Raw genomic sequence first — 24332 nt, 5'->3', positions numbered from 1 at the left:
CTGACCAGTTTGGTGATCTTATCAAATGGCCACAGAAGTCTGCATGCGTCGCGCATGAACAGCACAGGACATGGAGCATCGGGCGTGTGACTTTGTGGGTTCTGACGGCGTTGCTCCCACTGGGCTCGGTGATTTGAGGCCAGGTGCCTTCTTAAGGCGGTCATCCCTAGGTGAGTGTTGGGCTTACCGTGACTTATACGTTGACAGCACAGGCTGCAGATGGCAATACTTTTGTCAGCAGCTGACATATTAAAAAAATCCCACACTGCAGAGCCATGTGCAGGCATCCTGGGAGTAGAGATGTCACGAACTATTCGCCGGCGAATAGTTCCCGGGGAACATCGCTTGTTCGCGTTCGCCGCGGCGGGCGAACATATGCGATGTTCGGTCCGCCCCCTATTCGTCATCATTGGGCAAACTTTGACCCTGTACCTCACAGTCAGCAGACACATTCCAGCCAATCAGCATCATACCCTCCCTCCCAGACCCTCCCACCTCCTGGACAGCATCCATTTTAGATTCATTCGGAAGCTGCAGTGTCACAAATTTGACTAGGTTGTAATCGCAATGCGATTAATACAGGTTATATTAATCGCATTGCGAATTCAACTTAGAGCTGGATTCCTAATGGTTGTTGTATTGCTAGAATATAACGAAGATTGATAATATAGTGCTATATTCGTTATATTCGTCAATTCTAGCAATACAACCATAAGGAACTCAGATCTAAGTTGTAATCGCAATGCGATTAATACAGGTTATATTAATCGCATTGCGATTTCAACTTAGAGCTGGGTTCCTAATGACCCTGTACCTCACAGTCAGCAGATACATTCCAGCCAATCAGCAGCAGACCCTCCCTCCCAGACCCTCCCACCTCCTGGACAGCATCCATTTTAGATTCATTCGGAAGCTACATTCTTAGTGAGAGGAGGGACAGTGTAGCTGCTGCTGATTTAATAGGGAAATCGATAGCTAGGCTAGTGTATTCAGTGTCCACTACAGTCCTGAAAGACTCATCTGATCTCTGCTGTAAGGACAGCACCCCAAAAAGCCCTTTTTAGGGCTAGAACATCAGTCTGCTTTTTTTATTTATTTTTCCTGTGTAATCTAATTGCAGTTGCCTGCCTGCCAGCGTGTGAGTCAGGCTCACAGCGTATACTGTGCCCACTTGCCCAGTGCCACCACTCATAACTGGTGTCACAGTAGCTTGCATTTAAAAAAAAAAAAAAACTTTTTTGACTGTAATATAATAGCAGTCAGTTGCCGGCACGCACGTGTGTTTCATGCCCTGCAAGTGCACAGTGTCACCAGCGCAACTCATATCTGGTGTCACATTCGATTCCATTTAAAGAAAAACAACAATTTTGACTGTGAATAAATAGCAGTCAGTAGCACACACGTGTTTGTGTGTTTAAGGCCCAGCTGCAAGTCCATAGTGTCACTTCAGCGCAACTCATATCTGGTGTCACATTCAAATCCATTTAAATTTAAAAAAAAATTTGACTGTGAGCAAATAGCAGTCAGTTGCACACACGTGTTTGTGTGTTTAAGGCCCAGCTGCAAGTCCATAGTGTCACTTCAGCGCAACTCATATCTGGTGTCACATTCGATTCTATTTAAAGAAAAACAACAATTTTGACTGTGAACAAATAGCAGTCAGTTGCACACACGTGTTTGTGTGTTTAAGGCCCAGCTGCAAGTCCATAGTGTCACTTCAGCGCCATTCATATCTGGTGTCACATTCGATTCCATTTAAGTAAAAACAACAATTTTGACTGTGAATAAATAGCAGTCAGTTGCACACACGTGTTTGTGTGTTTAAGGCCCAGCTGCAAGCGCATAGTGTCACTTCAGCGCCATTCACATCTGGTGTCACATTCGATTCCATTTAAATAAAAACAACAATTTTGACTGTAAATAAATAGCAGTCAGTTTTTGTGTGGTGTGACTCAGTCACTGTACTTATAGTAAACCACACTGACTGGTGATCACTAGATCCCAAACTTCCCCCTACAGTTATATCAGATACCAAATTCCTATTTGTGAATACTAAATCTAAAATGGCCTCCTTCCGGGTTGGCTCCTCAACTACTTGCTGTAGAGATAATCCCAGTAGGGAATTTAGAATATCTGTACTTCTGGCAGAACTAGCTATTTTGGTTTTCCAGTTTACATCAGGAAGATTAAAGTCTCCCATAATGATAACTTTCCCTTTCAATGTCATTTTAGCTATTTCCTTTAACTAGTAGATCATCTAATTCTTTGACTTGGCTAGGTGGTCTATATATCACACCTACACGAGTTAACTTATGATAATCAAGTTGCAAGGTAACCCAAACTGACTCTAAATTGGTTTCGCTAAATTGTCTTAAATTAGTTTTTATGCGATCTTTCACATACAGGGCCATCCCTCCCCCTTTCTTGCCTTCTCTGTCTTACCTATATAGAGAGAACCCTGGTATTTTTATATCCCAGTCATTACTCCCATTGAGCCATGTATCAGTAACAGCCACTAAATCTATATTCTCAGATGCCATTATAGACTCAAGTTCATTTTTCTTATTCCCTAAACTGCGAGCATTTGTAGACAAGACACTGAGATTCTCATTTCTTAACCTATGTGCTACTGGCATCTTCTGGCATTGTTCCGGGGGGCAGTCGGACTGCTGGATTATCACCCTTTTGCCCCCCTTTCCTAGTTTAAATGCTCTTTAGTAAATACTTTGAACTGTTCACTGAGGACATTCGTTCCCTTGAACGAAAGATGCAAACCATCTTTCTTGCACAGTTCTTTTCCATTCCAACGAGAGCTAACATGAGACCCAAACCCAAACCCTTGGTTCAGATTCCACCTTTCATTTTTCACAGCTCCTTTAGAAAATAAAATATGGAATCTTAATGGTTGCTATTGATAAGGGTGCATTCACATTGCTGTTTAGCTTTACATTCTTCTGATCTGTCAGAAGAGGAGAGAGAGAAAAAAAACATCTGGATCCTGTAAACAAATGGATCCTGTTGCATCAATCGTCATCCGTTTGAGCCATTTCCGTATAAGGCTACTTTCACACTAGCGTTAATATTTTCCTGTATTGAGATCCGCCATAGGGTCTCAATACCAGAAAAAAACGCTTCCATTTTGTCCCTATTCATTATCAATGGTGGTCAAAACGTAACTGAACAGAATGGAATGCTCCAAAATGCATTCCGTTCCATTCTCATACCGGAGAGCAAACTGCAGCATGTTGCAGTTTGCTTTCCGTCCTGGGATGCGGAGCAAGAAGCAAGACACAATAGAAAACGGATCCGTCCCCCATTGACTTTCAATGGAGTTCATGAAGGATCCGTCTTGGGTATGTTAAAAATAATACATCCGGATCTGTTCATAACGGATGCAGATGGTTGCACTATCAGTAACGGAAGCGTTTTTGCTGAACCCTGCCGGATTCAGCAAAAACGCTAGTGTGAAAGTAGCCTTAGATCCGTTTTTTAGACTAGTACAAAAGTACTGCATGCAGGTCTTTTTTTCCCTCCATCTAAAAACGGATTTCAGATAGAAATGACAACTAATGCAATAGGATCCGTTTTTTTTACTGGATCCTGTTTTTTTTTTTCTCTCTCTTCTTCTGACGGCTCAGAAGAACAAAAAGCTAAGCGGTGATGTGAATGCACCCTAACTAAGCCAGTATTTGTTTGTACCAGTTTTGATAAAATCTCCCGTCTGTGCATATCAAGCGCCATAGGCGTGCGCAGCCTATTGCATTAGGGTGTGCACCCTAAAGCACAAACACACATGCCGTGCGAGTGTGTATATATATTATATACACATACACACACACACATATATATACACAAATACACTCTGCATACATACATACATACAGACCTGCACTATCAATATAATGAAGGGAGAAGAAATAATTTTTAAACTTACCCGTATTTTCCGCCTATAAGACGCACCTAGGTTTTAGAGGGGGCAATAATAATTTAAAAAAAATGTCATTACATCTGAGGTCATACAACCAATCAGACCCCCAATGTTAATCAGACCTCAGCTGACAGCCCCAATAAGACCCACAATGTTAATAAGACCCCAATAAGACCTTAGATCAGACCCCAATGTGAATGACCCCCAATCAGACCTCAGATAAGAGCCCCAGTGCCTCATATCAGCCCTCCAGTGCCTCATATCAGCCCCCAGTGCCCCTGTTCAACCCCCCAGCAGCCTCTCTTCAGCCCCCAGTGCCTCATATCAGCCCCCCCCCCCCCAAAAAAAACACTTACAGTTCCTGCTCCGGATGCCGCCGCTCCTCACTGCCCCCACTCGGTAATCCTCTTGTACAGTCTGCTGTGTGGGCGGGCACAGTGTGATGTCACAGCGTGGCCTCACACTGTGCGCAGCCTTCACAGTGGAGCGCCGAGGACCAGGAAGGAAGAGGTGTGTATAGCGCTTTCAGCCCTTCCTGGCCCTGACGGAACCTTGAGTCGGCTTGATTAGGGTGTGCCCAGGCACACCCGGCACACCCCGTGCGCACGCCTATGTCAAGCGCATATTTGCTACAGATATTTGTGTAGTACTTCCACAGTGTAAAGCAGGGCAATGCAGACATTTACTGTATGTAAATTGACGCGCAGTGCAAATTTTTAAATACACAGCTTGTCAACTCTGTTCAGATTTTCATTGTGGATTTCACCCTTTGCAATGTAAACTAAAGAATCTAGAGCCAATCTGCGACAACATCTGCTACAAAATCCACATGTAAGGCCTCTTTCACACGAGCGTGACGGATAGTGATGAGCGGGAGGTGCCATATTCGATTTTGCAATATTTCGCAAATATTCGATTGAATATTCGTCTTATATTCGTCCAAATCGAATATTCCTCATTATTCTATTTATTGCGAATAATATACGATTTAATTATTCGCGTATTGCGATTTTTCTTTTGACAGTATATGGCAACGTTCCTATGACTATGGCTAGGCTAATATGTGTATTTTACGAATATTCATAATATTGCTCTAACTTCGTCTTTTAGAATATTACGAATATTCTAAAAGACGAAGTTAGAGCAATATTATGAATATTCGTAAAATACACATATAGACTGTAATTTAGCTAATATAGTGCAATAATCTTTTTTTTTTGTCACTTTTTTTTGCCTCTTCTGAACTTCAGTTTTGGAAAATATGTACACTATTAAAAAAATTCCTATAGCACTATATTAGCTAAATTGCAGTCTATATGTGTATTTTACAAATATTCGTAATATTGCTCTAACTTCGTCTTTTAGAATATTACGAATATTCTAAAAGACGAAGTTAGAGCAATATTACGAATAAATTTGTTATTTAGAATATTTGTCTTTTTTTTTTTTTACTGTGTACTGTTATTCCACTTTGGCATACTGCTCCCCGACAAGCGTCCCCGTAACCATGGGAATATACCATCGGATCTGAGTTTTCACGATCTCAGGGAAAACTCAGATCCGATGGTATTTTCTAACCCACAGGCGTTCCCATGGTGACGGGGACGCTTGTCGGGGAGGAGTATGCGAACAACTGTACAGATAGGAAAAAAATAATGTCAAAATTCTAAATAATGAATATATTCACTATATTGCTATGTATTCGTTTTTTAGAATATTGGTCATTTTATTTTCCACATGAAAACAGGATTCCCCCCTGCTTAAGTTGCTTGTAGGCCAATGGCTTATTGACCCACAAGCAAGAAGCAGGGAGGAATCATATTTTCAGATGAAAAAGAAAAAACAATGAAATTCCAGCACTCACGATTTTGGTAGCTAAAATCTTCGTCTTTTATTCATGGAGTAGACAATTTAGACAGGACATCCACCCACAAGTGTAGCAACTTTGACGCGTTTAGAACAGTAGTTCTTAGTCGCAAGGTTACGACTAAGAACTACTGTTCGAAACGCGTCAAAGTTGCTACACTTGTGGGTGGATGTCCTGTCTAAATTATCTACTGCCTGAATAAAAGACGAAGATTTTAGCTACCAAAATCGTGAGTGCTGGAATTTCATTGTGTTTTCATATCAAGGATATACAGGCTCACCAGCCTTTTCCGTGCACGCAGGTGTTTGGATAATTGGGTTGAGCTGGACTTTTCTTTGTGAAAAAGAAAAAACTAATATTCGATTTCGCGAATATATAGAACTATATTAGAAATATTTGCGAAATCTCCAAGTTGCGATTTTCGAGAAAAAATTTGTTATTCGAATATTCGCGCTCTGGATGCGTTCAGGGTTCGTTCAGTGAAACTCGCACCATTTTGCAAGCAAGTTCAGTCAGTTTTGTCTGCGTTTGCGTTCAGTTGTTCATTTTTTTCCCCGCAATGCGTTTAGATGCGTTTTTCATGCGAGTGATAAAAAACAAAGGTTTACAAACAACATCTCTTAGCAACCATCAGTGAAAAACGCATTGCATCTGCACTTGTTTGCGGATGCAGTGCATTTTTCACTGAAGCCTCATTCACTTCTATGGGGCCAGGGCTGCGTGAAAAAACGTAGGATATAGAACATGCTGCGTTTTTCACGCAAGCAAGAAATGATGCGTGAAAAAAAAAATGCTCATATACACAGACCCATTGAAATGAATGGGTCAGGATTCAGTGCGCGGAAAACTAGTTTGTGTGAAAGGGGCCAAACACATACTGATTTTGATGCGGATTTGTTGTAGAAATGCAGTGAAATCTAAATGCAAATCCCCACAGGAAATCTGCATTAAATCCATTCTAGTGTCCAGATAGCCATAATGTGCTATAAAATATAAGAATAATGATATGTTCATAAGGGGTTGAATTTCTGCATTCCTGTGGCAAAATCTGCACTAAATCCACAGGAAAATCAGTACCTGTTACATATGGATATTCCCACTAATATAATGCAGATTTTACCCAATACATTGCAAAGGATGGAATCCATGTTGGAAATCGGCAGCATACATTTATATGCTGCAGATTTCAAATCCACACAGCAGGCAAATTTACGGTGCACTTGCACTTTATTTTGCAGAGTGTGGATGAGAATGGTTAAAATTGTATCCAATTTGCCAGCAATCATGATGTAACTGTTCATATGCATGTTATATTTTTGAAGAAGCTCTTGGTTACATTATTGATCTGTTTATTAAATGTGATGTAAATATAGTTACTCCAAAAAAATTCAACTTTTGCACAATTTTTTTTTTTTTTAGGAATATCATTCATCATGTTGTTTTTCACTAATGCAGAGATCATTTTGTCATTAGTGACGTTTTTTATTGTCCTTTTAATAACAAAGAAAATCTGGAAAAGAGGAAAACTTCCTCCTGGTCCTTGGGGAATGCCAATTTTGGGAAACATATTACAGATAGGAGAACTTCCTCACATGACATTTCTGAAAATGAAGGAGAAATATGGGGACGTGTTTCATCTGAAGCTAGGAATAGTGCCAGTGGTGGTAGTGAGTGGCCTGGAGACCATCAAGAAGGTGTTACTGAAGCAAGGAGAACAATTTGCAAGTCGGCCAAAACTTTACACTTTCAGCTTGATTAACGATGGAACAAGTCTGGCATTCTCCGAACAATTTGGGGATGCTTGGAAACTCCATAAAAAGATAGCAAAAATGTCATTGAAAGAATTTTCCAAATCATCAAGGTCCTCATCATCCTTTAGCATTTTTGAAGAGTTTATGTCTTCCCAGTCTGAAGCTCTTGTGGAAACATTGCTAAAGAATTCTGAAAAGGGCTATTTTGATCCATCACAAGATATCACATACACTGCAGCCAGTGTTATCTGTGCTTTATGTTATGGAAAGCACTATAGTCATGATGATGAAGAGTTTCTTGGAATCATAAAGCTAACCGAGGTTGCCCAGAAGGAATCCGGGTCTGCTGCACCTGCAGACTTCATTCCCATCTTACGTTTTTTCCCTTTGTCTGGAGTACGAACACTACTGCGAGCAATTGACAAATTTAACAACTTCACTAAAAAGCACGTGGAAGAACATTTTGAATCCTATGAAAAGGTTTGATATTACAATCATTCTTAAAGGTCACAGGACCAGATATATTGAAACAAGTTTTCATTAAAAGTAGTTTGCTACTTAAACAGTTTTTCCCTACTATGCTTAGGGATGGCAGATCACTAGAATATACTATCACTTACTGATCTGTGGAGGTCTAACTACTGGGACCCCAACCATTCTTCAGAATGAAGGGGCTTCAGTGCTGGTTAACCCCTTATTGACTACGGTGGTCATTATGGGGCCTTAAACCTGCACATATATCTATTTTGGTACTGCAGGTGTCACAAAAGGGAGGGAAGAGTGCAGCCCTGAAATCTACCGCATGTCTATCCCTACCTACTTGCACGACTAGTCCTAACTGACGGCGTACAACTTGGCGGCAGTCCCTAGATTACATACGTAAAGGGGCCTAAAGATGATAAGAGGAAAAACCGTGAACAGAGTCAGGGAGGTTATGCAGGTACACAGGGAAAAACACAACAACAAGGTCAATACAATCCAAAGTCAGAAGCCAAGAGGTAACGTCAAATCCAAGGAGGTCACAAGGTCGAGGTCAAAAACAGAGCCGAGGTCAAAACACACAGAGTACACAATATAACAATATGCTGGTGAGGGTAGCAAGACCAATCACAGGCAACCTGTGGCCAGCAGGCTGCCTGTTTAAATAACCCCTACAGGTGAGTCACGTGACATGGCCAGCATCACGTGACTTGTATTACGCATAATACAGCTGAGCGCCGATTCATTATTATTGCCGCTCAGATCCCCTGCTGCTCGTTGTCTAGGGTAAGGAGGACGCCGGGCCACGCTGAGGAGGCGTGCGTGGCCAGGTCCTACCCACCCCCTGGTCACCATGGAGACGAGGACGCTGACCGCATCATCGATCTGCTATATGCGCGGAATGCCAGCAGAGCTGCGAAGGAAGAGCTCGCAGCCGGATCCCCGTGACAGCAGGCTTAGCCCAGCACAGGCTTTCTGTACTGATTTAAGCGGTTGCCTGGCTGTTTAAGACTGGGGACACATAGCGATCTTGGGAGTGATAGCTGTCATGACATCAAGGATCATAATATAGCAGTGTAGCCATAGAAACAACTAGGGTTGCAGCGCAACTTACAAGTTTGCTGCAACTGTGACCCCAGAATCACCAAAAATTCAACCCTGCTAGATTTTTTGTTATTCTGGGGTTGCAGTTGCAGCAAACTTGTGAGTGTAGCTGAGACCCCATTCATTTCTATTTCTGCACTACTACAATGCAATCATTGGTGACCCTGCATGATATCTGTCGGGTTCAAGAACATTGTGCAGCCCCAGCCATATGAAACCTCCAGTCTTTAATGTTTAACCAATTAGGTGTCACAGTCAATATTAATTTAAGTGGTTTCTGAGAAAGGCTGCTTCCTCTGTCACCAATTCAGCACCCCCACAAATGCAATCAGGCAGTGCCAATACCTTTACATGGTAGCCTAACATATTGCAGTTTTTCACAGACCACATAATACACCGCACTAGAATTAGAATTAAGGGGGACATTTATTAACTAATATACACCAAAATAGTACTAAAGTCGCATATTTTGTCACATGCCATTTATGCCATTTATTTCACCCGCTCATGCCACTTTTCTGAAGTGCCGAGAAAAGGGGGCTGGTGTACATTTAAGTCTGTCGCACAGCATGCTGGCGGAAGTGCCAAAGTTGTGTACAGGTGAGCGCCTCAACAAAACTTTGGTGCTTCTGCCAACAGAACAGAGGGACTTAAGACCAGGGTAGAAAATGCCATTCTTAATAATGTCCTGTCCGAATAAATTTTTATTAAAAAAAACCCACCTTTTTAACTAGAAAAAATAATGTTTTATAACATTTCCAAAAATGGAAAAACTGTAATACATAATTCATTTTGTCAAATATATAATAACCTGAACTATACAAATAGCAGGTTATTTATCCAGCATGGCGAATGCCATAAAAAAAAATGTCAGCGTTGCTGTTTTTTTTTCTGCCAGATCAAACTGTTTTATGTATTTAAAAATGGTGCCAATGAAAACTGCAAGTTGTTCTGCAGACATCAAGCCCTCACATGGTTTTGTTAAAAGAAAAAAGTCATGGGTCTTGGAATTCAGAGAGGCAATTATCGTGCAATGGTAGGAAAACTTATCATTTCCCCTACGCCAGTTTTCTGGCATTAAAAAGTTGCAAAGCCCAGTTTTGTGACATTTAAATGCCATTGCGACCTTTTTTTAGTCTCAATAGCAGCATTAACAAGGACAAAAGGACCCATGTATGAAAACTAATGGAAGACAAAACAAATGAAGAGTTGTACAGTACATGGCAACCAATCTAGTTTGCATTTTTTAAACGTTGCTAGACCAGTGAAATGACAGCTTTAATTTAATTTGTTGCTAATATATTTTTTTAACTTGCTACAGGGTCACATACGAGATATCACTGATGCATTAATATACCTCTGTAACCGGAAAAAAGTCGAAGATAAATTATTTACTTTGTCAGATGCTCAGATAGTTTCTACAGTGAACGATATGTTTGGAGCAGGTAAAGAATTGAAACTCAGCTCTTGGCTCGTTCAGGCAGAGTTCACACTTCAGTTATTTGATCAGTTATTTCCATCAGTGATTGTGAGCCAAGGTGCAGGTCAAATATACGGAGCAGAAACATAATTTTCCTTTTATACCTTATCTTTGAGTAGGCTTCACTACTGGTTTTGGCTCACAATAACCGATGGAAATAACTGACCAAATAACTGAAGTGTGAAATCAGCTTTATTGGAGTTCAAAATGTCTAAATGTATCTACCTAACCAATGCCTGTTGCCATTGTCCTCTGTCCCTTATCTGTGTTCGAAGAGGTGTATGATGTGGATTATATACTGTATCCATAGCACTTGACCACAGCTGACATTTACTGTGAGATATTGAAGGTACACTTTTAAATCTCCAATGACTTATCTGGGAAGAAAGTGGGAATTAGAAAGAAGAGACCCTAGGTAGAGTTCTCCCAGAGGAATTGTGCTTTTTCCCTGCTTATAAAGGATCGTTCACACGAAAGTATTTTGCGTTCCATATATGGTTCATTTTCTGCGTTCTGCATACGGTCCGTATATGGAACCATTCATTTCAATGGGTCCGCAAAAGATCCGTGTTTTGCGGATCCGCAATTTGTAGACCGCAAAAAACAGCACGGTCGTGTGAACGAGCCTTAATCCAGCGCTATAAGTTAATAAACAGTCCCTAAAATTTTCTTCAAACAAGATTAACTGATTGATATCAAATGCAACTCTTAATCTGAAATGTCTACATAATTTTAGCACACAAATGTGCATAAAGTTTTCACTATTAAAAAGAAAGTACAATTCTAAGCACACAAAGAGTATTATTCCATATATATTGTGATAGTTTGCTCTGATAGGCAGGTTAGCGGACGCAGTATAGAGGCAACAACAAAGTCTCTTTAAATTAAACAGTTCAGTGTTTATCCACACATTAAGGCTACATGCACGCGACTGTCCCATTTTTTGCAGTCTGCAAATCGCGAATCCGCAAAAAACGGAAGCCGCCCGTGTGCCTTCCGAATAGGCATTTCTACATTGTAGAAATGCCTATTCTTGTCTGCAAAACAGACAAGAATAGGACATGCTATATTTTTTTGTCGGTGCCTCGGAACGGAGCAACTTTTGCGGCCCCATTGAAGTGAATGGGTCCGCATCCGAGCCGCAAAAACTGCTGCCCGGATGCGGACCCAAAAAACGGTTGTGTGCATGAGGCCTTAAGGCTACATGCACATGAACGTTGTTTGTTTCCATGTCCGTTCTATTTTTTTTTGGGGATAGCATGCGGACCCATTCATTTCAATGGGTCCGCAAAAAATGCGGACAGCACACTGTGTGCTGTACGCATCAGTATATCTGTTTTAGGCATTGTTACAATGGATCCTTAAAAAAAAAAAAACGGATGGCATACGGATGTCCGCAATTTGTGGACCCCAAACCACATACTGTCGTGTGCACGTAGCCTAAGTAAGTGACAAAACTAAAAGTCAGTTTCAAGGAAAACAGTCACATTGTGATTCTGGTGTTCGTTCACACCATGCAGAAAAGAAGAAGTCCTTGGACAAAGCAGAATCCACCTGCTTTCACACGAACAAGGTAGCAGGCCTTAATCCAGGCCCAAACTCCCAGGTCCCAACACAGAGACTGGCAGAGCTCCACTGTCAGAGAGGAGTAATCCACCCCACCTGACAGTGCTGCCTGTGTTTTGTAGCCCAAAACTAAGACCAGGCCTGGAACGTGGGGAGTAGTCATCCACCCAGCACTTTGCCTACTCCCAGTAAGAGCTGCCCCGGATCAGTTGTACAGCCATACTAAAATAGTAAAGTGTCAGTCAGCATTAGCTGCCGCTGACACCTGAAAATACCGGCTCTTACTTCACCGAGGCCAGGAACCTCGGTGACACATACCTTCAGTCAACGACGGACCCTTGCACCTTCCTACATTATACACAATATATTACTATGTGAATTACAGTACATACCTCCCAACATCCAGGAAATCATGATCATATGGGGGCTCATCTAAATGCAGTACCATTGTATCAGTGCCCAAATATTTAAACATTTCCGAACATAATGTAAAAAATAATCCAATGAAATAATCTGACAAAAATTTTTGCAGTAAACAAAATAAAAATCTGTAATATAATGTTGACTGTCACAAGGCAGAAGAGTGACCACAGAGGACTAATCTGGAAATTCTTCTAATTATCCCATTGCCCACTTTCTTTTCCCACCAAGAGTCCTGATGTCTTTTGGCATCACTGTATTAAAGGGGTTGTCTCATAACACTTATTCCTTATCCACAAGATAGGAGATGTGTCTGATCAGCAGGGTCTGACCACTGAGGGTTGTTTCCCCCTGTATTTGAGGCACCTATGGATATTTTTTTTTAACAAAGATGGACAAAGTTTAAATGTCCCTCAGAAATCTTTTATGATCTGTTGGAGGACATATGTACCAAAAATATGCACACATGAGTAAAAAAGAACACAAAAGAAAACATAAAATACAAATACAGGCAAAAAAACATGACAACCTAGACTGCTGTCATAGCTGCCCTGTCGACTGTACTGTATACCCCAAATAAAATAAAACAAAGAACAAAAAATATTTCACTAAAGAACATACCAGTAAACAGCCCTATTTTTCATAAAAAAAATGCTGCAATAAATATTTTAGTAGCCAGTAAATCAATGCATGTGCAAAATCCCTAAAATGTATGTAGTCATTAAGCCCTTTCAGTCTTTTACAACCTTTAGGGCTTGTGTCATCTCAGACTTTGGCATGAAATTAATACTGACCAAGTCGGAACGAGGAGTCAAACCCCAACATACGTTTTGCCTTAGCTTCTTCTGGAGTTCTCTGAGAAGAAGCTAAGGAGAAATGTCCAGTGCCTTTAAAAAGTGTTCATACGCATTGAACTTTTCCACATTTTTTCACATTACACCCCCAAACTTAAATGTATTTTTATTGGGATTTTATGTGATAATAAGTAATAAGTATGTGTGAAGTGAAAATAAAATGATACATGGTTTTTGAAATTTTTAATAAATAAAAATCTGGAAAGTGTGGCGTCCATTTCTATTCAGCTCCCTGAGTCAATACTTTGTCAGACCACCTTTCGCTGCAATTACAGGTGCAAGTCTTTTGGGATATGTCTGTACCGGCTTTGCACATCTAGAGGGTGAAATTTGTGCCCATTCTTCTTTGCAAAATAGCTCAGGCTTAGTCAGACTGGATGGAAAGCGTCTGTGAACAGCAATTTTCAAGTCTTGCCACAAATTCTCAATGGGATTTAGGTCTGGACTTTGTTTCATTCTAATAAATAAATATGCTTTGATCTAAACCATTCCATTGTAGCTCTGGTTGTGTGTTTAGGGTTGTTCTCCTGCTGGAAGGTGAACCTCTGTCCCAGTCTCAAGTCTTTTTCAGCTTCTACATGTTTTCCTCCAGGATTGCCCTGTATTTATCTCCTGCCATCCTACCATCAACTCTGACCAGCTTCCCTGTTCCTAATGAAGAAAAGCATCCCCACAGCATAATGCTGCCACCACCATGTTTTACAGTGGTGTGTTCAGGGTGATGTGCAGTGTTAGTTTTCCGCCACACATAGAATTTTGCGTTTAGGCCAAAAAGTTTATCTTTGATCTAATCCAGGGGTGCACAACCTTTTCTGGTTGGGGGCCACATTGTCAGCCTAAACAAATTCCAAGGGCCGAAAATAAAACTTAAAGAGGTACTACTGAAATACCATATTTTTTGCATATTTAACATACAGTAGATATCATAAATGTCTAGTTTCACTTCTAGTACTCCCATCTAATGGGAGAATACATGAAAAATACATGTGAGCAGCCACAAGATATAGAAATACATATCTGTTACCAGATGGTTGGGGCCGCACAGAATGGTATTGAGGGCCACATGTGGCCCCTGGGCCACAGGTTGTGCACCCCTGATCTAATCTGACCAGAGCACCTTCTCCCAAGTTTGCTGTGTCCCCTACATGGCTTGAGACAAACTGCAATCGGGACTTGTTATGGGTTTAAAAAATTGCTTTCTTTTTGCCACTCTTCCATAAAGGCTAGATTTCCTATGGATAGACTCTCTCCCCTCCAGAGTGACTGTGGGCCTCGACTGCTTCTTTGATTAGTGCTCTCCTTGACTGGGCTGTCAGTTTAGGTGGACAGCCATGTCTTTTTTAGGTTTGTGCATACTACCTCCATTTCCAGATGATGGATTGAACAGTACTCTGTGAGATGTTTAGAGCTTATGATATTCGTTTTATAACCTATCCCTGTTTTACACTTCTCCACAACTTTGTTCCTGACCTGTCTGGTGTGTTCTTTGGTTTTCATGATGCTGTTTGATCACTAATGTTCCTCTGAGGCCTTCACAGAACAGCTGTACTTATACGGATAATAAATTACACACAGGTGGACCCTAGTTGGTCACACTGGATTTTGGTAATTGGTCACACTGGATTTTAGTTAGGGGTATCTGAGTTCAAGGGGTTGAATACAAATGCACACATTTTCCAGATTTTTATTTCTTAAAAATTTTGAAAATCATGTATCATTTACTTTTTACTTTACAGGTACTTGCTACTTTTGTTGGTCTATCACATAAAATACATAAAAAATACATTTACAGTAAATGAGTGGAACATGAAAAAATTTGGAAAATTCAAGGGGTATGAATTCATTTTCAAAGCACTGTATGTTGGAGTGTGACTCCCCTCCCCTCTTGGTCAGTATTACTTTTATTTGTATGATATACTTTTTAGTGTTGCTCACGAATATTCGAATTACGAATTTTTTATTGCGAATTTTTATAATGCAAATTTTCGTAATGCAAATTTTTATCACAAATTTTTCAATTGCCGAGTAAAAACATGATTCCTCCCTGCTTCTTGCTTGTGGGCCAATGACTCATTGGCCCACAAGCAAGAAGCAGGGAGAATCATGACTTTAAATGGGAAAAATTATGAATATTCAAAAAAACTAATAAATAGCACATATCGAATATATTTGTTTTTTCGAATATTCGTAATATTCTAAAACAAGAATATATAGCAATATAGCGAATATTAGAAAAAAACGAATATAGAGCAATTTAGCTAATATACTGCTATAATCTTTTTTTCAATAGTTGTAATTTTTTTCTCATCTGAAGTACAGATTGGAAAAAAAATTTAACTTTTAAAAAAAAGATTATAGCACTATATTAGCTAAATAGCTATACATTCGTTTTTTTTATATTCGCTGTATTGCTATATTTTCTTGTTTTAGAATATTCTGAATATTAAAAAAAAACTAATATATTCGATATAGTGCTATGACTCATTGGCCCACAAGCAAGAAGCAGGAGCAGGGAGGAATAATGTTTTTGCTCAGCAATTGAAAAATTTGCGATAAATATTCACATTACGAAAATTTGCATATTACGCGATCATTACCTTGTTGATTTTTTGAGTAAAAAAAATCATAGAATATAACGAATATTCGAATTTGCGAATATTCGCAGAATATTCTACAAAATATTCGCGAAATATCGCGAATTCGAATATGACCCCTGCCGCTCATCACTAATACTTTTGACCTTACATGCTTGGGAGGGATGTCTTTATCTGTCTCTGTTTTGATATTTTGTATATTTTATCATATTGTTTATCAATAAATATTACTTGTTTTGATTGCTGGTGTACAGTATGTTAAATTTTTGTAGGTGCTGTAGCTTTGAATGTACCTATGTGGCATATGATTTACAGACCCTCAATTTCTGTAGATCGGTGTTTAATATATAGCTATATAGCTTAAATGTATAGTAGTTCCAAAAATAGCTGAACAAGTATGCATGAATATTTTTCAAAGTCCCAAAGAAATGAATGGAGAACACGCCATGCAAGGCTGGCCACCACTCCATTCACTTCTATAGGACAGCGAGAGATAGCTCAGCCAGCACTTGGCTATTTTCAGCAGTCCCGTAGAAATGAATGGAGGGCGGCTGCTCTATGCTCATTTATGGGGTCCTGTTCTGGAGATAGACGTGCGTCCCAAAGGTGGGACCCACACCTATCTGTCATTGATGGCATATCCTAGTTCCCTATTGGGCAAGTTCTCAGTTTCTTTGAAGAGATGGAGTGATGAGTGTGTCCAGAAACCCTCTGGGAACCTACTATATTACCTTTAATTTACCCAATAACTGGACATCCCATCTAAATGCAGTACTTTGCTATTCTTTCACAAAAAAGCAAAATATACTCAGCTGAAGTGAGTGAAAAGGGTGAATTATCATATTTCAGTATATTTTAGTTAGGTTAGGCAGCTCCTTTTTTGTGGGCTATATAGATGATCTCCTCTGTCCAGGTTTTCTGGTGCACATTTCCCTTCAAAGGGAATCTGTTCTCACAATTCTGGACTATTACCTGCAGTAATACATGAGTAACACCATGTATTGCACAACACTTTAACATTAATTAGGAGACAGTGTAACAGCCAGGTACACCTTCATTGTCCCTGTGCGAGTGGGAAAATCTATTTTCTCTGTGCTGTTGGAAAATCTCCAATCATGAGGGGCATTACTGAGATGAAGCCTTATGGCTCTGCTCATGAAACCAACCTTCTCCAGTTCCCCCATGCTACATTATCATATTTGTGTCATATCCACGTCCCTCAAACAACATTATCTTCTTCTTACCATATTTGTATTTCTTTCATTTGTAGGTTATGACACTATATCTTCTGCTGTACAATGGTCATTCTTATATTTGATTAAATATCCAGAGGTTCAAGAAAAAATTCATAAAGAGATAGGTGAATATCACTATTTATTTTTCTCTGTAGTATATATTTGTTACGTGATTTGATCATGTTTGCAAGTAGGTTTTGGGTGGTAAAGCAGAAAATTGGATTCTAAACACCCTCTTCAGAATACAACTGCCACTTAAAGAGTATTTCCAAATCTGGACAGACCATTAATATCTTATCAGCAGAAGTCTGACTTCCAGTACCAATTTACTGACTAAAATGACCAGAAAGTGCCAATTTCCTTTTCATTATCTACCCAAGCATAGCCCTGTGTAACTAGTTGAGGCTGTGCCTGACACTTCGGCAGTACTGGGAAATGCCCCAACCAAATGCACAACGCCGTGCTTAGATAAAGTATGGTAGGGTATGAGGTGCTCACTCGAGTGGCAAAAATCCTTCATTCAACTCATTGGCAGTTGTTCCAAGAGTCATAATGATCAGATATTGATGACATGCCCTAGTAAAGTCCATCAATATTTCAGTCCATAAGATTCCTATTAAAGCCACTTTATTATGCATTATGTATCCCCATCAGCATGACGAGTCTCCATCAGCACATTGCAATGACCTTGGTGTTTTAATCGCCATCAGTGTATGATTGCGGAGTCTGACTCTTGGGAATCCTGCAAATAGCATATGTGCAAGATTGTGTTATTCACCTACAGTACACTGAAATGATAGGTCTGTTGATTAATTATCAATTATAACTACAGATACTCTAATTGGAGCTGGCAGATTTCCGAGATTCGATGACCGACACAACCTGCATTTTACAGAGGCGTTTATACATGAGGTCTTCAGGCATTCCTCATTTTCTCCATTCACGATACCTCATTGGTAAGTTTTACATAAAATCTGTAGATTGTTCACCTCCAGTAATGTAAACATGGTATTTCACTCCATAAAAGAAGAGATGTGTTCGCGTGTAACACAGCCACGGAGAAGTATTTATGTATCGACTCATTTCTCATTGCAGCACCACCACTGACGCTGTTTTGAATGGCTACTTTATACCAAAAAATACCTGCATCCTTGTGAACTTGTATCAAGTGCATCATGATCCGTGAGTAAACCATAAGCTTCATTACAATATGGAAAATATTAGCCTTTATGTTGTTCTTAGAATGGACACCCATTTTCTCATTTCCATTTTAAAATTACTTCTGATATTAGATGCTCATTTTGTGGCAAAATCTTTGTATCAACATTTGCCTTCAGTCTTAGGGCTCTTTAGTACGAACAATACAGATTGTGTCAGGATCTGTTCAGGAAAAAACTGATGGTTTTGCACACAAGTTCAGTCAGTCTTGTCTGCGATTGTGTTCAGTATTTATTTTATTTTTTTAACGCTGGTGCAATCAGTTTTGATGCATTTTTCATTCCACGTAAAAAAACAAGTATTACAAATAACATCTCCTAGTAACCATCAGTTAAAAACGCTTTACATCTGGACTACATCCAGATGCGTTTTTCACTGTAGCCCCATTCATTTGTATGGGACCAGGGCTGTGTGAAAAATGCAGAATATAGAACATGTTGCGATTTTCATGTAACGCAGAGATGATGCGTGAAAAATACAGACCCATAGAAATAAACGGGTCAGGATTTAGTGCGGATACAATGAGTTCAATTCACGCATTGCACCTCTACGGAAAATTTGCTCGTGTGAAAGTGGTTTTATGTTATTGTATTCATTTCATAGTCTACTTATGAAATTGGAGAATTGCAGAGGACAGTCCATATCAATCAGACCCGAGCTACTTTTGTCACCCTAGTAACATTATTAGCCTATACAGTATATTTGCAGGAAGTTCAAGTGCAGCATATTGGCCTGTTCACATCAGCGTTGTGTTTTCCATACTTCTCTTTCATCAGATGATGAATGGCAGATACAAACTGAACTCAACACTTTCTCTTTCAATCTGTCATTCATTAACTTCAGTGTTAAAACGCTGTCATGTTTCTGTTATTTTTTTTGTCAAAAAAAGAAGCGTAGAAGATAGCACTTTTCCTCCCTTCAAAAATAAATGAAACCTGATGGAAATGACGCAAACTGAGCACATCTGACGCACAACCCAATCTAACAAATGGGGATTCATTTTACTGTACTTATGTTTTCACTGCCTGGCCCTGTCAATCAAAGTGCAGAGGTTGCAGAGAGAGCAGAGCATCTAGGTGTAACAGCAACGCCGCCATTGCTCCTAGAGGCTCATTTACATATATAAAACATAATTTTCCTCAGTAATGCGGGCACATATGAACATCGGACCAACACAGATTCCTTCAGCTGCCAAGAGCACATGTAACAGGTCAGACAGTGTCATAGGTACAAATCTGCTGCAGATGCCCTTTAATTTTTATGTTTAACCAGGAATGAGTTAAGGTCCCTTTACATAGAATGACAGTGCAGGAAAACACTGCTATTACATGCAGCAATCTCCTCCAAAGTCATCGCGCGTTTCCCGGCAGCAGATTGTGTTTACACAGCAGGATCTGCTGCCGGCAGACGAATATTTTTGTGTGTGCACAAACGATCGGATTACCAGATGAATGAGAATTTCGCTTGTTCATCAGGTAATCGCGGGTACCTTTACACAGCCAGTTAATCGCCAACGAGAATTCCTATGACGTTTGTTAGCAATTATTTTTAGGATTCTCTGCCTGGTATTCAAGCTGAAAAGCTCCAGACACGCACTGTGGGGAGTGTCGCCATTAGGGATGAGCGAAACGACTTCGGATGAAACATCCAAAGTCGATTCGCATAAAACTTTATTAGAATACTGTACGGAGCGAGCGTACCACTTGGAACCAAAACTGAGTTCGGAAAAAAAGGTTTTTAACAGTAGGAATTAATTTCTGAAGTTATTACTCGAAGTCCCACTAGACTTCATAGGAGCCAATACAATCTAATACTGTACGGAGCACTCGCTCCATGCAGTATTCTAATGAAGTCGATTCACTCATCCGTAGTCACCATATCTATGGGGCTTGAGTGTAAAAACCCAGGAAACCTCTCATTACCAGTTCCAAAGAACCAGTTTTTAACAGCCCATTGCTAATTGAAATTCCCCCAGGGGACACACATTTACCACATAGGTTTCTCGGCTTAGCGTCAACATATAGACTTTGCCATTCTAAGAATCAGTACAGCATTATACAAACAATATATAACAACCTTCACAACCATCATTACTAAAAATATATGCTGTGGGGTAGGCGGAGGGACTCTATGAATAATGCTAAAGACAATATTACACACTGAGATCACACAATATATTCATATGACATAATATATACTACAGGAGGGACAACAGATCATGTTTACTACCAGAAAGACTGTCCATTTATCACATCTCCTGACATTGCCCTTGCCTTAGGGAAAATCGGTGTGCCACTGCCACTCCCATCCTCCGCTCCTCCTGGGTTTGCGGCACATATGTAGAGTTTTGATTTTTGGCAACGTAATGTTGTGTTTGATGTCAGTGGTGTTTTTTGAAAGCACTGCACGCGGAAGGTATGTTCTTTTGTTCTGCTGTAAGGGCTTGTTCACACGAACGTGTGATGCCCGTTGCCGTATTGCGGACCGCATTTGCGAATCCGCAATACACGAGCACCATTCAGTGGCCATTCTGCATCACAGATGCGGACAACATTAATTTCAATGGACCCGCAAATCCGGAGATGCGGAATGGTGCGGAACAGAAGAACGGAACACTACGGAAGCACTACGGAGTGCTTCCTGGGGTTCCGTTCCGTGCTTCCGCACCGCAAAAAGATAGAACTTGCTCTATACTTTTGCGGAACGGAAGGATCGCGGACCCATTCAAGTGACTTGCGCCTGCCCCACGGATGGTGCCCGTGCATTGCGAACCGCAATTTGCGGTCCACAGTACGGGCATGAGCTTCACACGTTCGTGTGAACGAGCCCTAATCCACATATGTTTCAATGGAACTCAAAAACCGCCAGGAAAAACATGTGTACCAAATAATCAAAATTAAAGAATTGCACTTAAAGTGCTTCTTAACCTCCCCACACACAGAAAAAAAGTATAAAAGCCGTGTTAAACTTCAAGTGATTTTTTTTTGTTTTACCTAAACAACATAGCCTTATACTTTCATTCTGTTTGGATACACTCCTGTATCAAATGCTGGGTGTGGGAATCAAGACCATAAGGTCTCATTCACACAAAATTATTTTGGTGTTTTTAAATGCTAGTACACAATGCCATGAACTTCAAGTATTTGTCATTGTCTAATTTACATACATGGCTACACAACAAGTTTGGTCACAAACAGCGTTGCAAGACCACAGGTTGCTGTGTAGCATAGTGTGTATCATAATAAGTAATGTAAATGTATGGGGTCGCACTAAAGGGAACCTGTCACCATGAAAATGCAGTACAATCTGAGTAGATTAATATGTAGTTTTGTGGGAAAAGAGCCCCAGATGTTTTGTCCGGTGCCCCGAATGCTATTCCCCACCCTCCTCACACTTGTAGTGATTGACAGCTAACTCTGCATGACTGAGCATACTGAGATAACTGTTAGACCCCATTCACACGACTGTATTTTTGCTCTGCATCCATTCCACATTTGTGGATTACACACTGACCCATTATTTTCTATGAGTCTACAAAAATGAGGGACAGCACACCGTGTGCTATCTGCATCCGTATGTCAGTTGTGTAGACAAGAATAGGCATTGTTACAATGGGTTAGCAAAAAAAACCTAAAAACTATGCAACACGGACGTCACATGCATGTCATCTGTTTTTTTTGTGGATCTTTGTTTTGCGGAGTGCAAAATACATACAGTCGTGTGAATACACCCTAAGGGCTCATGCACACAAACGTGTGTGACCCATGCCGTATTGCAGCCCGCAAACAGCTTTGCGCGCTCCGTATCACGGATGTGGACTCATTCACTTGAATGAGTCTGCAATCTGCAAGATACGGAGTGGTGCAGGGCAAAAAAATAGAACATGTTGAATGGATACCAAGTGAATGGGTCCGCATCTGCAAACAAAGGGCACACTATTTGCGGTCCGCAGCACGGGCACCGGGGGAACACGTTCGTGTGCATGAGCCCTTATTCAGTGACTAAGGCTACCCACATGACTCCTAAGGCTAGAAAGAGCACACATTTAAGTTCCTAAATGATGAGATATACTGGATCTTTTCCCATAAACCTTTGTGTAAATCTGCTCAGCTCTTCCCCATTCACTTACATTACTTGCAATACAGGGTGGGCTACACAGTTAATTTGGTCATGCGACCAAAAATGTTGTGGGCAAGTAGCTTTAACCTTAATGAGAACGGACTAATAAGTTGCTTGCATTTTCAATGTGTTCTAGAGCTCTTTGGGAGGATCCAGACTGTTTTAAACCGGAACGTTTTCTGGATAAGGAAGGAAAAGTGGACAAGCACATTGCTCAAAATGTCATTATTTTTGGAATGGGAATCCGTAAATGTTTGGGGGAGGAAGTATCCCGAAATGAATTGTTTTTGATGTTAACAATTATTTTGCAAAGACTAAGATTGGAAAAGAGGCCATCGGATGAGTTAACAGCGACAGCAATTAATGGAATGGCTCTGAAGCCCAAAAAATATGTGTTGAAAGCTTTAGCACGTTATTAGTATTACACTGTCTAATGTTAATACACTTTAGAACATATATAGAGATGAGCGAATTACAGGTATGAAATTCGTTCACGCTTCGTTTACTGGTAAAAGGTGAATTGCGTTATGGATTCCGTTACCACAGACCATAACGCAGTTCTATGACAGAATGCATAATGGAATGCCTTAAGAGGCATTCCGTTTTCATTCTGTCATAATAGAAGTCTATGGGCTGTAAAACGGATCCGTCCCATTTCCGTTATGCAGAAGAGGACTCCCCTGCATAATGGAAACGGAACGGATCTGTTTTGCAGCCCATAGACTTCTATTATGACGGAATGAATAACGGAATGCCTGTAAAGGCATTCCATTATGCATTCTGTCATAGAATTGCGTTATGGTCCGTGGTAACGGAATCCATAACGCAATTCACCTTTTACCAGTAAACGAAGCGGGAACGAATTTCAAAATTTGAAATTCGCTCATCTCTAAACATATACTGTATATGGACATATTTGCCATACATAACTGTATGTAACTGTAAAATTTATATTAATTTTTAATGAAATTTTTGAGCTTGAGCAATTCAATTTTAGCATGCTGTATTTTGTATATTTTACAGTTTGTATGATGGAATTTCTTATTTTTAAGAGGATACTTTATGCTACATAAATAATGCTACACACTCAAAACAAGATGTCTTATTTAGAGATTATCAGATTTTTTTAAATTTGTTTTGGGGCAGATTTGATGCAGGTACAAATAAATTCTACCCAAATTGAAGGTGCTCAGATTGCCCTGAAAAGTCATGTATGACACTTTCGAGTCTCCTAGGACTGGTATGCAACCACTTTCAAGCTCTTTATCTTCAAGCTCTAGCCTTATCACATTTATGTCAGTTGTTGTCAGGGCTGCACCTTCACCATCCATATTGTAGGTCCCACACCCGTGCAAAAATTATATTCTTTGTTATTGGGAAAAGCAAGTTGGTTGCTTTCTACTCTTTAGGACCACTATGAGGGTTCTCCTTGCTGAAGATGAGCTATTTGACATTGCTGTACATCACCTAGTAAAAATACTTATTCCTCCATTTGCATTGTTGCAATTCACTTTACAGTTAACTACTTTAGATAAAATGGTTTTATATGGGACCTTATGAGTTCTAGTCTGAAAAAGTGCAACTTGCCTAAATACACCTAATATGAGGCCTTGAAATCTGTAACTCTTGATCCTGGCCTATAATTGTCGTGCTCTGTGGCATGATGAAAGGGTAATCCACCTTTCGACCAGGTCACCAGTTTTCCCATTGATGTAA

General features: G+C 40.1%; 1 protein-coding gene across 1 annotated transcript; it reads left to right on the top strand.

The window, feature by feature from the left end:
• The first annotated feature begins 7228 nt into the window (after positions 1-7228).
• On the top strand, positions 7229-23118 carry LOC120990865 (cytochrome P450 1A1-like). Its single transcript, XM_040419747.1, has 6 exons — positions 7229-8026; positions 10452-10575; positions 17315-17404; positions 18112-18235; positions 18375-18461; positions 22753-23118. Exons 1-6 carry the CDS (start codon positions 7229-7231, stop codon positions 23033-23035), a joined length of 1506 nt encoding a protein of 501 aa, XP_040275681.1. The 3' UTR covers positions 23036-23118.
• The last annotated feature ends 1214 nt before the right edge of the window (positions 23119-24332 follow it).

This window comes from Bufo bufo, chromosome 2, assembly GCF_905171765.1.
Source record: "Bufo bufo chromosome 2, aBufBuf1.1, whole genome shotgun sequence".
NCBI classification, from domain to species: domain Eukaryota; kingdom Metazoa; phylum Chordata; class Amphibia; order Anura; family Bufonidae; genus Bufo; species Bufo bufo.
The sequence above is the reverse complement of the archived record's forward strand: the minus strand, read 5'-3'. Positions and strand labels throughout refer to the sequence as shown.

Excerpts from the sequence above, each read along its gene's own strand:
- LOC120990865 (XM_040419747.1), top strand. The coding sequence starts at position 7,229 with ATGTTGTTTTTCACTAATGCAGAGATCATTTTGTCATTAGTGACGTTT. Across the intron at positions 8,027-10,451 it reads ATTTTGAATCCTATGAAAAG|GGTCACATACGAGATATCAC; the intron begins GTTTGATATTAC and ends AACTTGCTACAG. Across the intron at positions 18,462-22,752 it reads TATCAAGTGCATCATGATCC|AGCTCTTTGGGAGGATCCAG; the intron begins GTGAGTAAACCA and ends AATGTGTTCTAG.